Source organism: Hyalella azteca, unplaced genomic scaffold (genome assembly GCF_000764305.2).
Source record: "Hyalella azteca isolate HAZT.00-mixed unplaced genomic scaffold, Hazt_2.0.2 contig10828, whole genome shotgun sequence".
In the NCBI taxonomy this organism is placed as follows: Eukaryota; Metazoa; Arthropoda; class Malacostraca; order Amphipoda; family Hyalellidae; genus Hyalella; species Hyalella azteca.
In genome coordinates this window covers 106,300-131,010 of record NW_025940848.1, presented here as the reverse complement: position 1 = coordinate 131,010, position 24,711 = coordinate 106,300, and the positions used below count along the sequence as shown (strand labels likewise).

At 40.7% G+C, this 24,711-nt stretch overlaps 2 protein-coding genes across 4 annotated transcripts in view; both read left to right on the top strand.

Annotated features, from left to right (window-relative positions):
- Positions 1-18,461, top strand: part of LOC108677329 — a 19,923-nt gene extending 1,462 nt beyond the window's left edge. The window contains exons 2-5 of the mRNA XM_018165547.2: positions 6,603-6,804; positions 16,876-16,961; positions 17,577-17,736; positions 18,359-18,461. Coding sequence (XP_018021036.1) covers positions 6,603-6,804; positions 16,876-16,961; positions 17,577-17,736; positions 18,359-18,415 — 505 coding nt within the window. The 3' untranslated portion in view covers positions 18,416-18,461. The remainder of the gene's footprint in view (positions 1-6,602; positions 6,805-16,875; positions 16,962-17,576; positions 17,737-18,358) is intronic.
- LOC108677328 lies at positions 14,659-24,458 on the top strand. 3 transcript variants are annotated; one of them, XM_018165546.2, is made up of 4 exons: positions 14,659-14,688; positions 22,933-23,115; positions 23,407-23,492; positions 24,108-24,457. In XM_018165546.2, the coding sequence occupies exons 2-4, from the start codon at positions 22,933-22,935 to the stop codon at positions 24,289-24,291; spliced, it is 453 nt and encodes a 150-aa protein (XP_018021035.1). In that variant the 5' UTR covers positions 14,659-14,688; the 3' UTR covers positions 24,292-24,457. The 3 variants fall into 3 exon arrangements, with proteins under 3 accessions (XP_018021035.1, XP_047738553.1, XP_018021034.1); XM_047882597.1 differs by lacking the exon at positions 14,659-14,688 and adding an exon at positions 19,925-20,044 and having other exon boundaries at positions 24,108-24,458; XM_018165545.2 differs by lacking the exon at positions 14,659-14,688 and adding an exon at positions 22,492-22,586.
- The last annotated feature ends 253 nt before the right edge of the window (positions 24,459-24,711 follow it).

Sequence of the window (24,711 nt, the reverse complement as noted above, 5' to 3'; positions counted from 1 at the left end):
CACTCTAGATAGAGAACTCTCACTCTAGATAGAGAACTCTCACTCTAGATAGAGAACTCTCACTCTAGATAGAGAACTCTCACTCTAGATAGAGAACTCTCACTCTAGATAGAGAACTCTCACTCTAGATAGAGAACTCTCACTCTAGATAGAGAACTCTCACTCTAGATAGAGAACTCTCACTCTAGATAGAGAACTCTCACTCTAGATAGAGAACTCCCACTCTAGAAGCTCAAGACTAGAACGCTAGATAAAACTCCTCGTCTCTATTCTAGGTAACTCAGAAATAAGTGTGTCAAATTGTCCGAATATAGCGACATAAATAAATATTGCGACATAAATAAATATAGCGACATAAATAAATATAGCGACATAAATAAATATAGCGACATAAATAAATATAGCGACATAAACTCTACCCCGCAGCTCGACCAGAGAGCGGCCGTAGCACTGATACGCCCTGTGGCCGGTATACACTGGGTCAGGGTGACTCACACTGAAGGGAAAGCTGCATCACTATTGAGACAAAGTTCCACTCATTTCTTTGAGTGATATTACCAGAAAAATGGCCAAGAAAATATCCTCACTGAGAAAACTATGTGAGTTCTGTCTGTGTGTTGTGTGTGTTGATGACGCGATCGTTTGTCTTTTTTTATAAAAGTTCAATATTTTCATATAATATACCTATTACGCGAGGCTCGTAAGGGCTGGGGGAGGGAGGGGGAGAGTTGGCCGGCGATAACGCGACCATAACACGGCCATACATCGAGACAAGGAATAATATATTATGAATGACATAAATTGAAGCGAGACTGTCAATAATATATGTGCATTCTAAATAAATTTAATAGATTATAGTAGATTAGATAGATAATAGTACAGATTATCTAGATTATAGTAGTCCTAAATATTCTAATTGAACTATACGTGCGAAATATAAATATTGTATAATATAGCGACATAAATTAATTAATTAATTAAATATAGCGACATAAATTAATTAATTAATTAAATATAGCGACATAAATTCTACCCCGCAGCAGGAGCAGAGAGCGGCCGTAGCACTGATACGCCCTGTGGCCGGTATACACTGGGTCAGGGTGACTCACACTGAAGGGAAAGCTGTATCGCTAGTGAGACAAATGTCCACTCATTTCTTTGGGTGACATTAAAAAAAAATGGCCAAGAAAATCCCCTCACTCAGAAAACTACGTGAGTTCTGTCTGTGTGTTGTGTTGATGACGTGTTCGCTTGTCTCATTTTTCATAAAAGTTCAATATTTTCATATAATAAAGGTACCTATTTAGTTTATTTTTTCATATAATAAACTTGGGCTTCTCTGAATACTTATTACCTACCTAAATATATACTCACCTACATATTACTAATGTTAATCACCCACCCACTAATTACTCACGCTAATCACCTACTAATTACTCACGCTAATTACCCACTAATTACTCACGCTAATCACCCACTAATTACTCACGCTAATCACCTACAAATTACTCACGCTAATCACCTACTAATTACTCACGCTAATCACCTACTAATTACTCACGCTAATTGCCCACTAATTACTCACGCTAATCACCTACTAATTACTCACGCTAATTACCCACTAATTACTCACGCTAATCACCTACTAATTACTCACGCTAATCACCTACAAATTACTCACGCTAATTGCCCACTAATTACTCACGCTAATCACCTACTAATTACTCACGCTAATTACCCACTAATTACTCACGCTAATCACCTACTAATTACTCACGCTAATTACCCACTAATTACTCACGCTAATCACCCACTAATTACTCACGCTAATCACCTACAAATTACTCACGCTAATCACCCACTAATTACTCACGCTAACCACCCACTAATTACTCACGCTAACCACCCACTAATTACTCACGCTAACCACCCACTAATTACTCACGCTAACCACCCACTAATTACTCACGCTAACCACCCACTAATTACTCACGCTAACCACCCACTAATTACTCACGCTAACCACCCACTAATTACTCACGCTAACCACCCACTAATTACTCACGCTAACCACCCACTAATTACTCACGCTAACCACCCACTAATTACTCACGCTAACCACCCACTAATTACTCACGCTAACCACCCACTAATTACTCACGCTAACCACCCACTAATTACTCACGCTAACCACCCACTAATTACTCACGCTAACCACCCACTAATTACTCACGCTAACCACCCACTAATTACTCNGAGTTGGGAGAAGTTGGGGGAGTTGGGAGAAGTTGGGGGAAGTTAGGGGAGTTGGGAGAAGTTGGGGGAGTTGGGAGAAGTTGGGAGCTGCGTGCGCTATATAAGCCCGTGCTGCAAGAATTAAAGTATTTCATCATTGGGACAAAATTACCCATTATTTTTATTGATTTCAGAAAATTCCAACATGTCGCATCATGACGGTTTGTGATGATGGTCACTTTTGAAATTAATAATTTCGAAATTATCCAACTAATACAACTGGATTCAAATTAATACAGTTGAATTCAGATTAAAATAATTGAATTCAAATTAATACAGCTGAATTCTAACTGACGAGAGTATATGATTAGTAAACTATTTATAACCACACAATTTTATTATTAACGGCAATTGTATATGCGCTGTAGGCGTCAGATTAGAATATAATTATAATATTTTAATTTATACTCACAGTGAACGCATCATGGCTCACACATCAACACAAATCCGGACGACATAATGCATGAATATCAATAAAACTTATATATAAATAACAATCAATTCTTCATCAGGTAAGTAGGATTATTGTTAGAAGTTAGCACTCTATCATTTAATTTTATCATGTTAATCAAATATGATACTTTAATTACATAACTTTAATTATGTTACTTTATCATGTTACCAGCTCTAATCCTAACCCCACATTTCAACACTTTACAAAACGTTGATTAGATCAACAATAGACAGGAAAAATACAAGATATACAGCAACGTCTCGACAACAACACACAGATGACCTCTGTGTACACAAGGGTTCGTTGTTGTTTATCACACGGGTATACATCACACATGTGCGAGTAATATACATTTGAGTTATGTTACAGACCTACACATGCAGCGCAGGCCTGTGTTACAGACCTACACATGCAGCGCAGGCCTGTGTTACAGACCTACACATGCAGCGCAGGTCTGTGTTACAGACCTACACATGCAGCGCAGGCCTGTGTTACAGACCTACACATGCAGCGCAGGCCTGTGTTACAGACCTACACATGCAGCGCAGGCCTGTGTTACAGACCTACACATGCAGCGCAGGCCTGTGTTACAGACCTACACATGCAGCGCAGGCCTGTGTTACAGACCTACACATGCAGCGCAGGCCTGTGTTACAGACCTACACATGCAGCGCAGGCCTGTGTTACAGACCTACACATGCAGCGCAGGCCTGTGTTACAGACCTACACATGCAGCGCAGGCCTGTGTTACAGACCTACACATGCAGCGCAGGCCTGTGTTACAGACCTACACATGCAGCGCAGGCCTGTGTTACAGACCTACACATGCAGCGCAGGCCTGTGTTACAGACCTACACATGCAGCGCAGGCCTGTGTTACAGACCTACACATGCAGCGCAGGCCTGTGTTACAGACCTACACATGCAGCGCAGGCCTGTGTTACAGACCTACACATGCAGCGCAGGCCTGTGTTACAGACCTACACATGCAGCGCAGGCCTGTGTTACAGACCTACACATGCAGCGCAGGCCTGTGTTACAGACCTACACATGCAGCGCAGGCCTGTGTTACAGACCTACACATGCAGCGCAGGCCTGTGTTACAGACCTACACATGCAGCGCAGGCCTGTGTTACAGACCTACACATGCAGCGCAGGCCTGTGTTACAGACCTACACATGCAGCGCAGGCCTGTGTTACAGACCTACACATGCAGCGCAGGCCTGTGTTACAGACCTACACATGCAGCGCAGGCCTGTGTTACAGACCTACACATGCAGCGCAGGCCTGTGTTACAGACCTACACATGCAGCGCAGGCCTGTGTTACAGACCTACACATGCAGCGCAGGCCTGTGTTACAGACCTACACATGCAGCGCAGGCCTGTGTTACAGACCTACACATGCAGCGCAGGCCTGTGTTNCCCCGACACTCCAACACTCCAGCGCCCCGACACTCCAATACTCCAGCTCCCCACATTCAAAGAACATGTCAATTCACAAAATCTTCAATAAAAACGTATCGAGAACATCTGCGACAGTACAATATCGTAAAAGTAAAATTTAAACAATAAAAATTTAAACTTAGGTACAGGCCAAAGAAAAGAAGACCTTATCAATTAACAGTTTCAAGCAAAGACTATAACCATAAGCGTTGTAAGAACGTTCGTATTTCCGTATAAAAATATACATCGGTTACAAAATCCTTGAAACCAGAGCTGTAAAGATTACGTGTACTACCAGCAATTGTCACAATTCTTACATAGTTCAATATGTCCTCAATACGGGCGGACTGTAAATCATAGTATAACCTTAGTTTATAGACGAATTCAAGACTCCTCTTTTAAAAGAGTTGAAGCAAAGACACGTCTTGCACGAAGCAATTACACTTAACAAGCCTCGTTAAAGCGCAGGGCTCTGCCTCACCCTTGATGCTAATCATTATCAGTTCATAAACTTCGCCGCGCCGCTCTTGATTCTCAGTAAATTGTGAGGTGTAACGACCTGCGACCTGCAGCCGTGACCTGCGACCTGCAGCCGTGACCTGCGACCTGCAGCCGTGACCTGTAGGTCATGCAGTCGTGACCTGCGACCTGCAGCCGTGACCTGTAGGTCATGCAGTCGTGACCTGTGGGCAGGTGGTGTGAGAGGGCATGTGGCATGAGTGGGCAGGTGGTGTGAGAGGGCATGTGGTGTGAGTGGGCAGGTGGTGTGAGTGGGCAGATGGTGTGAGAGGGCAGGTGGTGTGAGTGGGCATGTGGCATGAGTGGGCACGTGGCATGAGTGGGCAGGTGGCATGAATAGGCAGGTGGCATGAGTGGGCATGTGGCAAGAGTGTGCATGTGGCATAAGTGGGCATGTGGCATGAGTGGGCAGAAGGCATGAGTGAGCAGGTGGCATGAGTGGGCAGGTGGCATGAATGGGCAGGTGGCATGAGTAGGCATGTGGCATGAGTGTGCATGTGGCATAAGTGGGCATGCGGCATGAGTGAGCAGGTGGCATGAGTGTGCATGTGGCATGAATAGGCAGGTGGCATGAGTGGGCATGTAGCATGAGTGGGCATGTGGCATGAGTGGGCACGTGGCATAAGTGGGCATGTGGCATGAGTGGGCATGTGGCATGAGTGTGCATGTGGCATGAGTGGGCAGGAGGCGCCGCTGCCAACAGATGATTCATCACGTCAAGTGTGCAGTTAGCACCACACTTTTTTCTAGTCAGTAGCTATTTAACTACAGTAAATGAATCAACTGAAGGAATTCCGTTCAAACTCGAGGCTTAAATTGCTGTGAATATCGAAAGGCCTGCATCACATTCACCAGTTAATAAAATATTCTATGATTAGAAAGAATATTATTATAGAATTAATTAGAATATTATTATAGAATGTTATCTATAATAATATTTCAAAATGGAAGGGATGAGTGACAGTTACAACAGGATTTCGTGTCTCAACACTCACCGAAACAACGTGGTTAATGGTACATCTTAGTCAGCAGCAAGTTAGTTGGTTAGGATATATGCATGAATACAAAAAATTATTTGTGTGAAACCAAAATAGAAATGGAAGAGACCAGAACCTCTAGTTTCATCTTGCTGCTCATGAAAACAGCTATGATTCTTAACAAAGCCAGATCAGCAGTATTAATAGACCTATAAGATTATTAGGTTTACTAGACTTTCAAAAGTTCAAAATATTCAATATCTTATCACAACTAAGACTTTCCTAAGTTGCTGAGCTACGACGCTCTTCTAAGTTCCAACCTTACCATGCCCAACGAAACTACATAATTTTACCTAAACTAGCCCATCGTAATGAAGCTTTCCTAAAACTAAATAATATTACCTATATTAATTTAATATTATTAATTGCCTATATTAATTCGCTTTACACGTCAAATAACCCCAACATAGCAGTGGGAATTAACCCATCCTCGCCGAAATTACCAAGCAAGCTTTGTCACTTTCTGACGACCCACGGCCGTATTGAAAAAATACTAACCCGAACTATTGGGTAACTTTGAAGACATTCTACTTCGTTATTGCGCATGACGATATATTCGGTAACATCTTTATGGTTAAGGAAAAAAATTAAAGTTGAGATTCGGTTTTGTAAATTTATTATATTTTTTAATAAATTATAATGGAATATGTAACGTTATCGGAAATACAGTAATGTGTATACCAAACAAGTCAAGCAGCAATTTTAATTACGCATATTAAAAAGAAAATATAGCAGAGGGAACATATCCATTGCCGAGTATTGAGAGAAAAAAAATTCTTATGCGGAGTGACCAAATTATCATTTATATGGGAAAATTTAGGAATTCTGTCACTTCTGTGAAGTGTTCACCTCAGAGCCGAGGTTGGAGCGTTCCGTGACATCACCTCACCTCACGACAACCTAACCAGAACTAAGGACCGCGGCAGAGCGCTGGCGCCGCCGCAGATGCGGCTGGCGTCTCGAGTCAAGCAGCGGCAAGACAAGGCGGAGACATCACACTTCCACAACACGAATATGCAAGCAGGATTAGTGGCTACAGCCGAGGGATTTAGGAAGGTTTGTGGCTGCAAACGAGGAGTCTAGGGGGATTTGTGGCTGCAGCCAAGTAATTCAGGAGGGTGTGTGGCAGCATCCGAGAATTTAGTAGGATATGCGGCTGCAGCCAAGGATTTTATGAGGATTTGTGACTAAAGCTAAGGATTTAAGGAGGATTTGTGGCTGAAACCAATGATTTTTTAAGATTTGTGGCTGCAACCGATGATTTAAGGATAATTTGTGACTAGCGCAGCAAGCACAGAGATGCAGAGCACACAGCTAGAGAGTACAGCAATCACAAAGCTTGAGATCACGGCTGGCACAGAGATGCTCGTGATCAGATGCGGCATAACATACTTGCGAGTGCGTGACTCCACTCGACTGTGCTTGAGTGCCAGTAGACATGTTTCAGTGACAGCGTCAACTCAAGCTTCCAAACTTTTTCACTTAGTCGCAAAATTTATAATGCCGGACTACAGATAATAACACACTAGTAATTAGTGCCCATCTGCCAGCGCAGGCTAGGCGCCGTGAACTGCTCTCGCAGTGGCTCTCCCTATGGACCCAGTCTGTTAATACCGTTTGGACATGTATATATGTAAGTGCGTGGCGTTAGCGTGGGCTACTGTGTGGACCATCTCGGTTCGGCAATCTCTATTCATTCGATTCGTCATCAACAATTATGAAATTGAATAAAATGGATTTAAATGCTCATTGCGCTGTAGCAATAATTTTTCAAATTTTTACTTCCTCCTGTTGTCAATTAAAACGGTATGTATTCTGTAATGGGCGAAAACAAGCGAATCCAGCTGATTCGACACGCTTTTTATTTCTGTAATTCGTAATTAATAATTATGAAATCAAATATATGGTTCTTAATGCCCATTGTCCTGTGGCGAAAACTTTTTGAAAATTTTACTTCTTACCGTTTTCGATTAAAACGTCTTACACACCTCTAATTCTGTGGCTGAACTTGCGGCCGGTCTCGCGGCCCATGGTTCAACTATATAAGGTTGACTGACGCACAAGGATTTGTAGTACCGACTACCGATACTGCAATCAGTGGTGCGCCAGGTGCGATGGAGAGTAGATGTGCATGAGCTGTTCTTCGAGCAGTTCTTCTGATGACTTTATTCGTGCGTATTGCGCTGTTGGAAAATGCTTATATGCCTTACACATCGTCCTATATGAGATGCGGTCCCCTTATATTATATTTAATATTGATTCCACAAATTTGCTGGGTTATCAGCTGCATTTTAATACTTCAAACGCAGGAATTTGGTTGATGTTTTTGAAGCGGTTATAAACTGCACGACCATGATTCACCACCACGACTTCTTTCGACTCATTTATAAAATTGATATTCAAATATGCATTAGAATGATTGGGTAATTTTTTGTTAAATGTTAGCATGATTTAAAATATACTAAAATATATTTATTACCATGCATTAGAACTCGCGTATTTCCGACATGTCAGTTTTGCTGCAAATAATTGACCTATTTTAGTAGTTGAGGGTGGCCCAGTGGTTACATTTCCTGGCCGCCAGTTCATCCGCCGCTTGAACTGTCCACGCTACTGTCCTCGTGTATAGGGGTTCAGCTGCTTCAGTGGCATGTGCCGGCATGAGTGGCATGTGCCGACTCGGGTCAACCAATTTCACGATGTCAAGACAACACCGACCGCACACGGTCAGTCAGCGGAACTGGAAGACAAGTAAGAAGTCATGTCCATAGAACCAGGGGCCGTATTATCAAAACTTCGTAACTTTTTGTACTTCCGACAAAAAAGTTACGTGTTACGTAAGTAAACCCTAATTTTGGCATTATCAAAACATTCGTACGTAAGGCTTAGCTAAAAGCGTACTATCAAAACCATCTGGTGGTATCGACTATCGAATGCTGTCTGTCGGTATTGCTCCATGTTGGCTCAGAAAAAGCCGTTCTAAAATAGTTGTGAACTCTTTTGTAATAAACAGCGTGAGTTGAAGAAGAAATCTGCGTACGGAGCTAAAAATTATGGTTGGCAGAGATATAAAGTACCGACTAGAAGGAATGAATGAGGAGAGTTGGGCGCGAAAGCTTTGCTTTCGCGCTTGTAAAATATAACCTAATATGCATTTGCTTGTAAAATATAACGTAAAAGGAAAGCAAAATCAGTTTCTGGCATTAACTCAATTGAATTTTTTTCCAATAGCACTGTTTAGCACGATCTACTTGATCGTGCAAATGTTGCACGATCAAGTAGTGGAGATATCACAAGTAGAGCCATCATTCTATGCGTGTATAATCCGCGCTGTCGGATTATTGACAAAATTCTATCACAAGTCATAGTGTTGCTACTTGCTAGTAAATTAATAGTTTCCTATCGCTTCAGCAGACACTATAAACTTGTGGGCAACTTCACTTACGACATCTCCGAGCAGGCGTACAGTTACGTTACTTATCTTCCCGCGCAAATGTTTTGATAATACCATCTCTAGGGAGCGCTGCCGTAGCCCAAAAATTTGACTCTTAAATCAGCCCAAGAGCCAATGCCAACCCTCTACATGCAATAGAAATAGTCAGCCTAAATCCTATGCAGCTGTTCTTACTTGCCTCATCTCGCCACACCAACTTGAAACAAGCAATGCATCAGCCCACAAGCTGATACTACAAACGGATTACGCCCAATAGCTCCTACACCAATGACTTAAGCCCATACCATCACTTATTACAAATGCCGTAAGCCACAGGGTCCGTAGACCGCACCAGACTGCCGTAAATGGGAACGGCCCCGCACCGGACTGTCACATCACCTTACCCACTTCGCAGGCGTAAGCCCAACCCTGACGCTCACCAGCATCTTCTTCCTCCACACTTACCCCCTTCTCTCCACCTTTCCACGAAAGGGTTAGGTTAGGTTAGGTTAGGTTAGGTTTGGTTAGAATTCTTCCGCTAGCTGGTACCGAAAGGAGGGGGAGCAGGGGGTAAGCGTGGAGGTTTAGCCTCCAGAAGAACGGACAGGCTGGAGAGGTAGCAGTGTACTGATAGCACTGTGGCGCAGGGCGTTCTTTATCGAAAGTGGTGAAGGGGCTAGGCTGCATGGAATAGAAATTTTGGCCCACGTTGACGTCACACGAGACATGCGCAGAACGGCGAAAAAATCGTCGTCGCCGTGGGTCAACCTTGTATTAATTCAACCATGGGCAGTACGTATTCTATATTTATTTCGGACTCGGAAGAGCTCGTGTTATGGTGGTGATTGGTGTTTGGTGACCCATTATTTTGTAAGCAGCATACGTGTGGGCTGCAAGCCGCTGGGGCGCCGAAAAAGTTTTTAAACAACTTCTCAAATTCTATTCGCCGAAAGTCTTCTTGTCACGAAATAATATGGTAATGATAGTTCTATATATTGACTTTTTAGTTCAATTTAAAAATTAATCAGCATCGAGTGAAGGATGAAAAAATTGAGTATGAGAATGAATTTCTTCAACTGACTCTCTGAGAATTAACTACCTACGCCTACGGTAGGCTATTGGTCTATTCACTCTATTGCTATGCAATGCATTAAAATTTTCCTTGACATTATAATAGGTATATACAATTCAATGCTCCTACAATATTAAAATAAAACTTTGAATAAAACTTTTCATAGCCCACTATGCAGAGGGTGGATGCAGCGTTGGCAATACATGGATTTTTAAGCCCAAAGCGTCGCCGGCCATTTTAAAGATGCGTCGCCGGGTAATTTTTAATGAAAAGCCATTTACGCTGAGTAATGATGAACTATTTACCTGTCTCTTATACACATCTGACAATGTACCTATCAGTNTTAAAATGCCTAGCAAATTACGGACCAGGCAATAAGTCCAGCAGCTATCTCAATCAATCGTCAGCTATGGAAAGATCGGGTTCCAAAGGCCGGATCCCTTGTAAATCAAGTCACGACAAGTTCAAGAATCGGCAACAGGCCATGGGCCTATTTCTTCAACGCCGACAATTCTATTCTATATGCCTCATCGGTCCTAACCCCCAGGGCTGCACTGTTCACCTTTGGAAGCCCCCTCACGGAAGAGGGAAAATCCAAGCTCGCCTACCCCACATCATTTGACGAAGGAATATCACCGTATACCGAGTGGGGAGTCTTGGTCCAACATTTTGGACCCCCTTCCCGCCCTGTCTCAGCTCACGCAAAATCGTCAATTTTCCACAGCTGTCAGCCCACCAGAAGAACCTATACCAAAAGCCTCTTTCACTGATCTCATTGCCAACTTTGTAAAATTACTTTTGTAAGATGTATGCACGCCCTATCTGAATACCTGTAAGGAAATCAGGACCAGAACTAGTGATCCTAGTGAAGCTTGGAAGATCAAAATCAGGGTTTCAGAGTTGTCCAGCCAATGGATCTACCGCTGCCTGAACGCAACCGAACCGTGACAATGGATGTAACTGAAACTCGATGGACTCTTAGACATGTATTTAATGTTACGGAACTAAATTAGAAAGGAAGGCCCAGATGCTGGTAGGGCTCCGGTATGCAGGTAAGGCCTAGGATGCAGGTTAAAGGCCCGATATGCAGGTAAGGCAACCTCAGAGCTAGAGCGCCAGGTAGGAGGATGATGAGGAGACAGTACGTGTTACTCGTGGTTGAGTAGCTCCTTGGTGGCCAGTAAGGAGGTCAATCTGCAGCAAGGAGCACGGGGGTGGAGCAATCACCCATATATTGTTATTCGCATTCAAATGGCAAGCATGTGATGAGGAGCCAAGGTTAGCATATTTAAAACTGACAAGGGAACCTAGTTGATTAGTCGAAAAAATTCTATCATGAGCGCTAATCTGGCCTAAGTGAATTCAGATTGACGTTAGAATTAAGCGTAACTGCCGCTTACCCGAGAGTGGAGACAAGAAGTGCGCGTTCTACCTCCCAAGAGTTCCAACGAGATAATAAATGACTAAGGCTACCTACTTGTACTAATTGGCTACGTAACTGCTGACGTGGCGCTGTGGACCAATGAAGATTGGCCGCTGTTGCCGTGCAGGATGAATTTCCTCTACGCCTCTGACCTACTTGGATAACCCAATAGCCGCAGTCTTGCAGCCTCTTCTCGCCTCGCTGCCTCGTGCTAAGTTTCATCAGTCTAATGCCGCTCCAATTTGTGTTCCTCTGAAACGCCTGAGGACTCATGACAAAACTCTCTGAGCTAAAGCTGTTCTTGTCTCACTCATATCCCTCTGTAGTCTGCATCAAGGAAACCCACCTGGAAAATTGGCACTCCCCACGGTTCCCGGGGTACCTGATCTATCGTCAGGACAGAGCTGACGGCTACGGAGGACTGCTGATCCTAGTTGGTGCCCAATGCCCATCTACAAAATCTACAACAGAGAGCTGCCACCTTGGAACCATTTGCAGATGGACAGATGCAGGCAGACCTTGGCAGTGGACATTGCCTACATTGGCTTATGGTCAAAAAATTTTTGCTTCTACTACCCTTGCTTTTCTATAATGCAGACTGAATTTGAACATTATCTTTCCCATATTGGGACCCGAGACCTCATCAGTGGCGACTTTAATGCCCATCACCCACTTTGGTGTTGCCTAAATGCTAAACCAAACAAGGCAGGAGTCTCTCTCTTCAATGCCATTAGCAAGACTCCTCTCTTGTTCCTTTAACACTCCAGGCATTTCTACCCGCCTAGGCCCACACTCAGATACAGGCTCAGTTCCGGACCTATTTTCTGGTGCCTCTCCCTACTTCACATACTCTGTTTCACTCGTCTTGTACTTGGAGAGCGATCATACTCCTTTGCTACTGAACAGCACACCTCGGCAAACTCCTAGGATCAAGACTGTTCCACGATGGTCTCTACCGCAAATGACTTGTTCTCAGTAGGTAGTGGGCTTGATGGTCAACTGCTTTCCCAAACAGATCCATTCCTCGAGGAAACACACCACAAGAATCTTACCAGGCTTTCTCATTGGCGGTGGTGAAGCACAGCAAGCGCCGCGTCCCATTGAGGTAATCAGTTAACCAACATCGGCCAGGATGCCCATGGTGGACATCTGCCTGTGCCAGGGCGGTGCATGCAAGGAGGAAAGCGCGCAAGCTATTCTACCGACACCAACACCCTCAAACAGAAAAGTTCACTCTGAAACGGCTCAAGAAGCAAAAACAGCAGAAGAAGCTGCCAAGAAAGAATCCTGGACAAAATTTCTCTCCCATATTAGCCCACAAACTCCTCTCACAACGGTCTGGAAAATGTTTCGAGCAGTGGCTGTTTGTCTGTGAACCCAGCAAAAACAGCATACCAAATATTTACACGTAAATATTCATTCATCCTCTTCCAGCCCTCCACATCTCGTGCACACCCATCCAAATTACTCGTATCCAAATTACTCGTCAACACCGATTTCTGCGGCTCACATTTGATTCTCCGACCTTGACCTGGAAGGCCCACATAAACTGCCTCCTAACCAACTGCCAAAAACGACTAAAGATCCTGAGAGTTTTGAGCGGCACCAATTTTGGAGGCTCTCGCGTGACCCTTCTGCGCTTCTACCAAACATACATCCGTAGCTACACAGACTATGGGCTCCCAATTTACTTTTCAGCATAGCCAACACTGAAAATGCTGTGAAGGTTCTGCGATGTTGAGAATCGGCAACAGGCCGATTCATACATATGGACCATGGTCTTTCCCTCATCGCAGATGTAATTCACTGAGTGAATTATATACATCTAGCCTTGATAGGAGGGTTCAGTGTTGGTGGCACGCCTGATTGTGGGGTCAGTGCGATCTACTTCGCTACTGTCACTATACTGCGAAGCTGGACTGCTACCGCCAGAAATCCACCGCAATCAACGCACAGCCACGTTCTTCCTCCAGCTTCTACATCGCCCTCCAACCCACCCAGCGCACCTCCTTTACAGGCGGACCAATACCTCCGCATTGCATCATTCCGCAGCCAGTCTCACAAACTGCTTCTTTTCTCACGAGCTATGGATATACTTTCACGTTACCAAATAGCCTTGCCAACCTCTTTGCCTTCGGCGTCCACAACAGACCTTCCACCATGGAACAGAAATTTTGGAACAGAACTATGCTATCTGAAACCTAACCTCAGATGCGGTGAACGTAAAATTACGTAATTTAACTATGACCGGAAGTCAGATTCGATCCGCGGCCTGGGGGTGCACGGCAGGTTCTATGCGAGGCCGGAGGAAGACAAAGCCGAGTGGTTCACGGCTGATTGGTGGATGTCCGGAGAGATCCAAGGCGTTCGATTCAGGGCTTATTGGTGCACAAAATTGGTGGTGCACGGCTGCGCTCCCGTTTATCTTTTATGTCCATACTCCATTAGTGATTACTGATTATGTCTCCATAGACCATTTTAAATGCTTAATGCTAATCAACAAATTTGTTCATTATTGATTAAAAATTAGCAACATTAAAGATTTGAAGTTGTTTATGTTAAATTTGCTTCCAGGGTGACGAGTGAGTTCCCGCACTGTAGGTACGGGAGCGCAGCCGTGCACCACCGATTTTGTGCACCAATAAGCCCTGAATCGAATGCCTTGGATCTCTCCTGACCTACGCTAATCAGCCGTGCACCACTCGGCTTTGTCCTCTTCCGGCCTTGACCACCACCTGCCGTGCACCACCAGGCCGCGGATCGAATATGACTTCCAGGCATCCTTAAATTACGTAATTTTACGTTGACCGCATCTGAGGTTAGGTTTCAGATAGCATAGTTCTGTTCCAAAATTTATCGTCCTTCGACAAGTGGCCGTTCGACCGAGGGCTGGTTCGACCCACGGCGTAGATACGGACGGCTTGAAGTGTTGAAGGCTACGTTCCGGAAGGCAGGAATCATGATGGTCTATTATATCCAGGGCAGTGGTGGTCTTCGGCAGGCGATCCGTAGGTGCTACTGTAGTACTGTTGAGTGTTGACTCAGTGTTGAGTGTTGTCCCTAATTTTTTGCAAGTCCCTATTTCAAAGTAACAATGTGTAGATTGCCATGTCCCGTGTTACTTATTAATTATTGTTCAGCTTGTGATCAATTATTGAATTAGGTTGTATTGCAATTTGCAACAGGTCAAGTTGTAGTAAATGTCTATGTTATGACAGTTTTCTTGTTTCACTCCTATGAGCAATTTATTAATTCAGTTATTTTTTTATAAGTTAAAAAACAATTACTCTTTAATTTTATTTTGCATCCACCAAGGAGTTTCATTTTGGAGTTTGCAAATGCAAATCATAGGAGGCAGTAGGCACTAGGAGCAAATTCAGTGATAGGCCTACTGTATTACCTATTACTATACTCTGTACACATTTTTAAATTCTAAGTGTGTTCTTGCATTTTATTATTTAAAAATCTTGTCTCATGAAATTTCTTCATATTGTCAATTGTTTATAAGTGTGTTTTGTTAGGAAAAAGACACAAATACCAAAGTTCAAACCAAAATTTTATTTGAAAGACAGGATTTGTCCCAGAATTCAGTGCTGTTTTAAATTGTGACAATAAAGTCAGGCATCCTGGAGAGTGGAGTGGAAACTGGAATGAAAGAACACTGCGTAACTGCAATAAATCTGAATTTCATTCTAAAATTGGGTTTGGGTCTTTCATAAAATTCAACAATTCAAACAGATGTGTTCACAGTTCACTATTTCAAATTTAGCGGAGTAAGATAAGAGAGTGGTCGCATTCCCAGGTTAACCTACTCAAATAAATCAATTGAGCACAGATGTCGAATAGCTGGTTAGCTGGCACCCGCTGACGTGCAATGATTATGCAGCAAGAGAGTCAGTGTCAGGTATTCTGCAGTTATACTGCGAAAAAGGACTGGACTTTACTAGTACAAAATTAAATTGGGCATATAAAACTTCTGAATAAGATCAAGTTAATTTCCATTTAATGAGGCAACACTAAATTCAAGTTGATTTAACTTACTAACCTTCTAAATTAATGCTGCTGGCTGGGTTTAGAAGTGGCATGAAAGCCTTTCAGGAGTAAATTGTTAATAGGTGCAAGCACAAAGAAATGAAATGCTGGCCGGCCCAACTTAAGGGTAACAAGATGAGTTATAAAGAATGAAAATGCCGGCAATGATGTCAAGTATAATAAATGTGTCAACCACACCTAGAATGTTGGGCCAGACCAAAGAGGTGACACTGCATGCCTTAAAGTAATAAATTAAGGCCCTTGGCATGCATTAAGTCAAATGGATTAATGGAAATGATATAGGTTGCACCAAGTTTACAGTACAGCTATCCCTTGATTAACGCGGTTAATAAATCCCCGAGTTTCACCGTGTTATGCAAAACCGTGCTAATCATGTTTAAGAATATATGGGAATAATTATAATGAATCCTCAAAAATAGCAAAGTTACATAATAATTTTTTTTCTAAATAATCATATTTTTTTTCTAAATAATCGGGGAAATAAATAAAAGAAATGCAAATGAATTAACGTATTGTTTCCCGTGCGTATTGTTGACTCGGGGAAACCCTAGGTCTTCACCAATCTTCGTTTTCGTTTCACCATTATCAAAACGCTTAATTATTTCAAGCTTAGTCTCCAAAGTGATATTTTTATGTTTAAGCGTTCCCTTTTTGTCCATATATATACAGTTGCTCCAAGGAGTTGTTATTAAGGTACTTGATGAATTATTATATTTTTCTACTTGATAATTTAATGCTTGCTTTATGTTTTATAATTTTTTTAAAATTATGGTCTTAGGGTTGTGATGCATGAAATTAATAAGCCCTACTTTCTTCAATGGCAGATCCCATTGGCATCTTATCCATGCTCCTAAAGTAAGTATTTATTTTAGACTTTGTCTAAATTTTATTGCATTCAGCCTCTCTCTTGTATAGAATTTTTGGTCCACTGAATGGTATATATTATTTCTGTTCGTGCTGGTTGATGTTGCAAATCCCTCCTTAGAGCATATTAGGTTGATTTGAAATTGTAAAATCCTAAGATGTCGTTAGCATAATTTGTAATCTGCTTCAGCTTGTATGTCATGGAAAGTTGTAATTATGTACTTCTATTTCCTACTTTGGAAACCTTTCTTGTCCATATTTTGTTTCTTATTTCGATTGCAGAAGCGGAAAACTGACAAATTGTACAACACTGCTCTTGAAAACACCAATGTGGTAAAGGAGAAGAAGCTGAGATCTTTAGCCACTAAGTAAGTGAAATTCGACATAGAAATGTATTACTCCATCTGTAATGATATTCTATTGAGCTGTGAAAAAAATATATTGAAAGGGCAGAAATGGTTATAATTTGTGCCTATCTGCTGCTTCACTGAATTTTTGTTTTTAATGGCCAAAAGAAATTTGTATTACAAGATCATTTACTTGCATGTATTGTGCGGCCAGCAGTTGAACACAATCACAGCTTCTTTTAATCTAGAATAGTTTACAGATTCTATTGTTAGAGATTTTAGAATATGATGTAATATTATATTTATTATCTATAAAATATTTAATTTTCATGAGTTATTCATCAGTAGTAGGCTTTTACAAAAGTTCATGACAATCCTGACCTATGCTGATTTCAATAATGCTAACATTTTAGCGTGAGTTTTGCTGTCAAACGCAAATCTACTTGTACATAATTTTATTCCTGGTTCCGAGTTGGTTAAGTGTTACAAGTAGACAAATGTTTAACTAGTGGGTTAGTGGGTAATTGGGCACTACAGTAAATTTGATTGTTTTATTTCATGATATTTTATTCTTGCAAGTCATCGAAAATAATTTCTTGCCCTAAAAAGGAGTTTTCACTATTAATTTCATTTCAGGGGCGTGGTTCAAGTGCTCAACACTTTAGAGCAATGCCAACAAGAGAAGAAGAGAGCCTCTAACACGTATGATAAGAAGCCCACTTCCCAGGTTTCCGAAATGTCTGCTATTACCTCTGGCAACTCGGGTCTCATGAATTTTTTATTGAAGAAAACCATGGTATCTATCTTTTGTGTTATTTGAGTGGTCTGCCTCAGCTCAATATTTATTAACGGGACTAGATAAAATCATTCCATTCTTGAAAATCTGCAATTTGTGTTTCAAAAAAATTCAACTGTTTCAAAATTTTAGCTAGAAAAATTTTTGCTGGAACAGATTGCTTTTGATGTTGGATATTACTGCCAAACTCAGTCAATTGGGAGATAAACTCAATTTCTTGGATAATTATACGTAATGTTAAGTTGAAGCAAATGTTAATTGGTATAAAGTAGTTCCCTAATCAATTAGTGCCGTAATGTTTCACTAAACCTGAATAGGTAGTTTCCAATACATTGTTGGGCTTTTGCTATTATGTGTGGAAAATTTTGATATTGAGTCATTTCATATTGAACGGTCATGAGATCATATCTACCCCATGTTAAATCAAAGATAGGTAATAGTTTAAACTTGATAGTCAATGCATTGCAATGAATTTGTTGCGTGGAACGTAATTGACCATGACATGTTCATTGAGTGCGCCAAAAGATCGAGTAAAAATGTTGAAATGGAATTAATATTTATTGAAAAAATTTGTGACTATTGATTTCTTTTCATCTTCGTTGCTTTATTTTGTGTGTTTCAGGGAGGAGAAAGGAAGCTGTTCGGCGAAGTTAAAGATGAAGATGACGACCAGAGGTGACCAGCTTCATGATGTTAAAAAAATGAAAAAAGTTACCGGTTTCGCTATTGTGATTCTATCTATAACCTTTTTACTATTTATTAGTTATTACCTTAACCTTGAATACCTATGAAATTTTTCATCAACTTGTTGCCACACAAGAGTATTTATACATATATCTATGTATACTACCCATTGGTACAAGAGCTGTGGTTAATAAGGCTCACGCTCCCTCCAATTGCTACTCTATTCAGTCAACTTTGTGCTGACACTTGTCAATTGTCAAGTGTGCTGATGGTGTGTCAGTGCCATACAGTGTGCTGAAACTTTAAAGTTAGCACACTCCCGAATGGTTAGACGATAGAAAATGTTTTCGGTTATAATCAATCTGCGTGGAAATGCAAACTTGACGCAACGCATATGATAGGTTCTAACAAAGTTCTTGAATTTCTTCATAGCCTTTAAGTCAGTTTGCATAGATCGGGTATAATGACCTCATTAAAAACCTGGGGAAAGCTGCGATTTGCCAGAATCGACGGCAGACCGACTTGGCCAGATATTTAAATCCGACTGTACTGAACTATACCACAATTTCTCGAATTGTCAGTTGAGCGCGCAAGCTGCCGCAGGTAGATAAAAAATTAATTTTGGCCATGCCAGAAAAAATTTGTGTCTAATGGTAGGAGACCGCTAAGGTTAATCGTCGAAGCATAGGCAGTAGGCATAATAAATTATAATAGTAATCTGATAACTGTGTTGTAATGATGGAAATAAAATCGAGAAAAGTATCATAACGAGCGTCATAAAGGCTGGCGGTAAGATTGTGAAAGGTTTCGCTGCGTTTGCATCCATGTGCTGCGTCCGACGAATTTTTCGTGTCAAACATGTTTGAATGGTCCCCATCGTTCTAAAAATGCGGTAACTATGAAGAGTATTCAATTTCTATGAAGCGATCAACGTTGAAGAAATTGAGCAACAAACAAATTGTGCAAAATATACACAAATTTTATGATCCCGCTTAGCGAAAATAAAAGCCTATCTTTTGGACTCTCAAATTTATAAATTCACAGCATTGAATGCAAGCAAAGACTTTTTGACGGCTGTCAATTCTTGGTAAGTAGGTAGTTTTCAAATTAGCAACGCTTGTCAAAAATAATTTGCCAGAAGAGACTTTCAAGCAAATTACTCACATATGTATGATATTATACATTAAATTAAATCTAAATAAATGGAAAATTGAGTTTTTCATTATTGAAGAATTTGTCTTTTCATGTTCTGGNCTGTCTCTTATACACATCTAGATGTGTATAAGAGACAGCTCTAAGACTATTTTGTATTGAAAAACCGCTTGCACGACGACTGCTGTGAGCCAGGCAGTGTTATCTAGACTGTCAGCGTGGGAGGTTGTCTGCCGTGCGCGCGGGGGCTGCGAACAGCAAGCCACCACTCCTCTAATTTAAGTTCGGCGTTCCCAAAACTCAAATTACCAAGGTAATTTAAAATTGATATGTAATTGCACCATGGTGATTACTGATTATGTCTCCATAGACCATTTTAAATGCTTAATGCTAATCAACAAATTTGTTCATTATTGATTAAAAATTGGCAACATTGAAGATTTGAAGTTGTTTATGTAAAATTTACTTCCAGGTGAGTTCCCGCACCATAGTGCCCGCCACCCGGCCGCACTGTACTACTGTTGACTCAGTGTTGAGTGTTGTCCCTTATTTTTTGCAAGTCCATATTTCAAACTAACAATGTGTAGATTGCTGACTGCTGTCATGCCGTGTCCTGTGTTGCTTATTAACACTTTGACTGCAACTCGCAAAATAGCCTCACCTGTATGCCAGTGGTGCGACTCATTCAAACTTGAATAACTTTAGTTACAGCGTTACAGACAAGGCAGCGAGATCAGGGCTAGTGAACTGCTCTTGTCTGAGCGAGTTCTACAAGCTTCTGACATGAAAACCGTGAGCCTCTATAATCTATTGGTCATTGGTGCATGTCACCTGACGCCTGGGATGGAAACTATCATCTTTCTAGGCAACATGCGCCATATGAGGTACACGGCATTTATTATTCAACTACAATAAAAAACTTGCATTACACGGGTACTAACGCTTGAAAAAAACATTTTCTATGCAAATGAAATTGGATTGTGACTGCAATAATAATCGAACTACAAATCATTCTGGGGTAAAATGCTGCTAAATGGGAAGTTTATAATTCATTTAGATGATGTCTTACAAAACTGCTCTAAGCAAGGCATGAAGTGGTACCAACAACTGTTCAAATTATTGGCAACAACTGTAGCAAATGCCTGGGTGCTTGGTGATCAGTTCTATAGTCAGTAAAAATTGATGAGAAATTGAGAATTGCTGAAGTTGTTGAAGATTACCAAATGCATTTCCACTAGTAATAGGTCAGACATGTGAACTTGTGAAGAAATGTTTCTATAACCAAATCACAATGATTTTAGATGTTGCCATTCCAGCTCTAAAGTATTTGAAGCTGAGGATCTGAACTTCATGCCATCATTGCCATGGCGAGCTACTGATCTGAGTCTTGCTTTAACATAATTGCAAAATAAGGAAGTTAGTTGGTTCTAAAGTGAGACGGAAAGCTAGAAAAGTAACTATTAATTGCTAGCCCGGTGCTCGGAATCAGTATCACTGTTTATCTTGCTTTTTACAGTGCCATTCTGTTTCTGTGTAAGCTTAGGCAACTTTCAAATGACTAATACGTAATACCTTTTTTTCTACCGCTATAATCCATACCAATACCAAAAAATGATTTTCAACATATTGGAACAGGATAACCCCCTTTATGTAATACTTTTTCTTTCTTGTACCCACTCATTATTTCAGGCTACATTCAAATTACTAAGATTCTTGTGATGCGATTGCATGATGTTCATATAGGTTATTGAAAACATTATTGTCAATTATCTATCATATTTTTTACAAATTTATGATCCGGCTGATATTTTAAAGAGCTTTTTTAAAAAACTAAAATTTTTAAGCATGCGTTATATATGGCGCACGCCAGGATGGAATTCTAATTTCGGAGGTTCATATATTATTTCGATTCACCAAGACCACTTCTTCTATCCAACATTGTTATTTGAGGCAAAAAATGAACTTCTTAAAGGCTTAAAACACGCACGCTAACTTGCTCAGTTTCTATAAAGTACCTAATCACTTGGAAGTTGTAAACCTGCATCTATCACTCAACAATTTTTTTTTAAAATTATGGTCTTAGGGTTGTGATGCATGAAATTAATAAGCCCTACTTTCTTCAATGGCAGATCCCATTGGCATCTTATCCATGCTCCTTTAGTATTTGCATATTTTCCATTCTCCTCACAGTTAGGGGCATCTACTTGCTGATGCACCATACTTGTGTCTATTTCCTAACCAATAGCCTTTTCATCAAACTGTAACCTAAATTCTGTTTTATTTGTCAGTAATGAAAGAAAAACTTTATTCACATCATTATCCAATATCCATTGTGCAAGTAGGTTTCTGCAAAGCTATCAAGTAAAAGTAGGCAATGTGTTTGCCTGACCCGTGGGAGATATGCAGCAACAGCTTTTGGCAAACCCTGTTGGTGTGGTTAACAAATTTTTTGTGCCTGTCTTCAGTTTGCAACATGGGCATTCTGCTGCACTCAAAATCACATTGCCAAAATCACTACTGCCTATTTTGGTGCTCTGTGACAAATACATACCATCAGCCGATGTCTTTCAAGACCCTTGTGGTGGTGCTCATTCTGACCAGATTGGATTATGGTAATGCCACTCTATGGACTTCCAACCACGTCACTTGCTAAACTGCAATCTGTAATGAATGCTGCTGCAAACTTGTATGCAATAAGCGATAATTTGACCGTGTGATGCCAGTATTGCACAATCTTCATTGGCTGCGCATGCAGCAGCTCACTCAGTTCAAGGTTGCTGTTCTGATGTTCCAATGCCTTCGCATTTTGGCACCTCTTTACCTCACGGAATATCATCAGCACATGTTGGATCTGCCTGGTAGAAAAGTGAAAACGACTGCGTTTGTCATCGATGGCTGACCTTGTTGTTCCATAAACAGGTCCATCTATCATTGGCAACTGAGTGTTCCTGATTTCTGCTGTCAGAATCTAGAACAGTTTACCCACTTCTGTATCATTGGCTCCTTCATTGCAGGTGTTTTTTTGATGCCTAAAGATGGAACTATTTCATAGAGCCTATGAATCAAGTGCTTAGTCATTTTTGTCCATTCTCATACTTCCTTGTATCTATTTGTATTTTGCTTGTTATTAAACTTATCTGTAATGTACCATACCCTCAAAGTTTGTTTGAACCAGAGGCCACAATAACTGCTTCATAGGATAATAATAATTGTATGGGGAGTATGGTATTTCTGGTTTTCAGATTCTGCTTGTATGTAGAAGTGCAGAATGAATTCATTCTATAAATTTTTAGTGTGTAGAATGCCTTAAGTCCTTGTTCATCAATCCAGTTGCAAGCTAATATTTTCTGCATGTTCCAGATGCAGAAAATGGTGAGCCACTCTCATTATGGTCCCGGGAACGCTCCCTCACTACTCCATCTTAAACGACAGATACTACTAGAAATACTGCAGTCTGATGGCACCATTTTAGAAGGAAAGTATGAAGAATCAATCCCAAAAACAACCAAGAAAGAACATGACCAACCACGACCACTGTCTAAAGTAAGTATTTATTTTAGACTTTGTCTAAATTTTATTGCATTCAGCCTCTCTCTTGTATAGAATTTTTGGTCCACTGAATGGTATATATTATTTCTGTTCGTGCTGGTTGATGTTGCAAATCCCTCCTTAGAGCATATTAGGTTGATTTGAAATTGTAAAATCCTAAGATGTCGTTAGCATAATTTGTAATCTGCTTCAGCTTGTATGTCATGGAAAGTTGTAATTATGTACTTCTATTTCCTACTTTGGAAACCTTTCTTGTCCATATTTTGTTTCTTATTTCGATTGCAGAAGCGGAAAACTGACAAATTGTACAACACTGCTCTTGAAAACACCAATGTGGTAAAGGAGAAGAAGCTGAGATCTTTAGCCACTAAGTAAGTGAAATTCGACATAGAAATGTATTACTCCATCTGTAATGATATTCTATTGAGCTGTGAAAAAAATATATTGAAAGGGCAGAAATGGTTATAATTTGTGCCTATCTGCTGCTTCACTGAATTTTTGTTTTTAATGGCCAAAAGAAATTTGTATTACAAGATCATTTACTTGCATGTATTGTGCGGCCAGCAGTTGAACACAATCACAGCTTCTTTTAATCTAGAATAGTTTACAGATTCTATTGTTAGAGATTTTAGAATATGATGTAATATTATATTTATTATCTATAAAATATTTAATTTTCATGAGTTATTCATCAGTAGTAGGCTTTTACAAAAGTTCATGACAATCCTGACCTATGCTGATTTCAATAATGCTAACATTTTAGCGTGAGTTTTGCTGTCAAACGCAAATCTACTTGTACATAATTTTATTCCTGGTTCCGAGTTGGTTAAGTGTTACAAGTAGACAAATGTTTAACTAGTGGGTTAGTGGGTAATTGGGCACTACAGTAAATTTGATTGTTTTATTTCATGATATTTTATTCTTGCAAGTCATCGAAAATAATTTCTTGCCCTAAAAAGGAGTTTTCACTATTAATTTCATTTCAGGGGCGTGGTTCAAGTGCTCAACACTTTAGAGCAATGCCAACAAGAGAAGAAGAGAGCCTCTAACACGTATGATAAGAAGCCCACTTCCCAGGTTTCCGAAATGTCTGCTATTACCTCTGGCAACTCGGGTCTCATGAATTTTTTATTGAAGAAAACCATGGTATCTATCTTTTGTGTTATTTGAGTGGTCTGCCTCAGCTCAATATTTATTAACGGGACTAGATAAAATCATTCCATTCTTGAAAATCTGCAATTTGTGTTTCAAAAAAATTCAACTGTTTCAAAATTTTAGCTAGAAAAATTTTTGCTGGAACAGATTGCTTTTGATGTTGGATATTACTGCCAAACTCAGTCAATTGGGAGATAAACTCAATTTCTTGGATAATTATATGGAGGGCAGGAGTCATGATAGTCCATTACATCCAGGGCAGTGGTGGTCTTCGGCAGGCTTCCCGTAAGATTGTGAAAGGTTTCGCTGTGTTTGCATCCCAGTGCTGCGTCAGACGAATTTTTCGTGTAAAACTAGCTTGAATGGTCCCCATCGTTCTAAAAATGCGGTAACTATGAAGAGTATTCAATTTCTATGAAGCGATCAACGTCGAAG

Bases quoted from the DNA above. Each gene is read 5' to 3' on its own strand.
- LOC108677328 (XM_047882597.1), top strand. From the start codon at position 22,933: ATGCAGAAAATGGTGAGCCACTCTCATTATGGTCCCGGGAACGCTCCC. The intron at 23,116-23,406 runs GTAAGTATTTAT...TTTCGATTGCAG, and splicing joins AACCACGACCACTGTCTAAA to AAGCGGAAAACTGACAAATT. The intron at 23,493-24,107 runs GTAAGTGAAATT...ATTTCATTTCAG, and splicing joins CTGAGATCTTTAGCCACTAA to GGGCGTGGTTCAAGTGCTCA.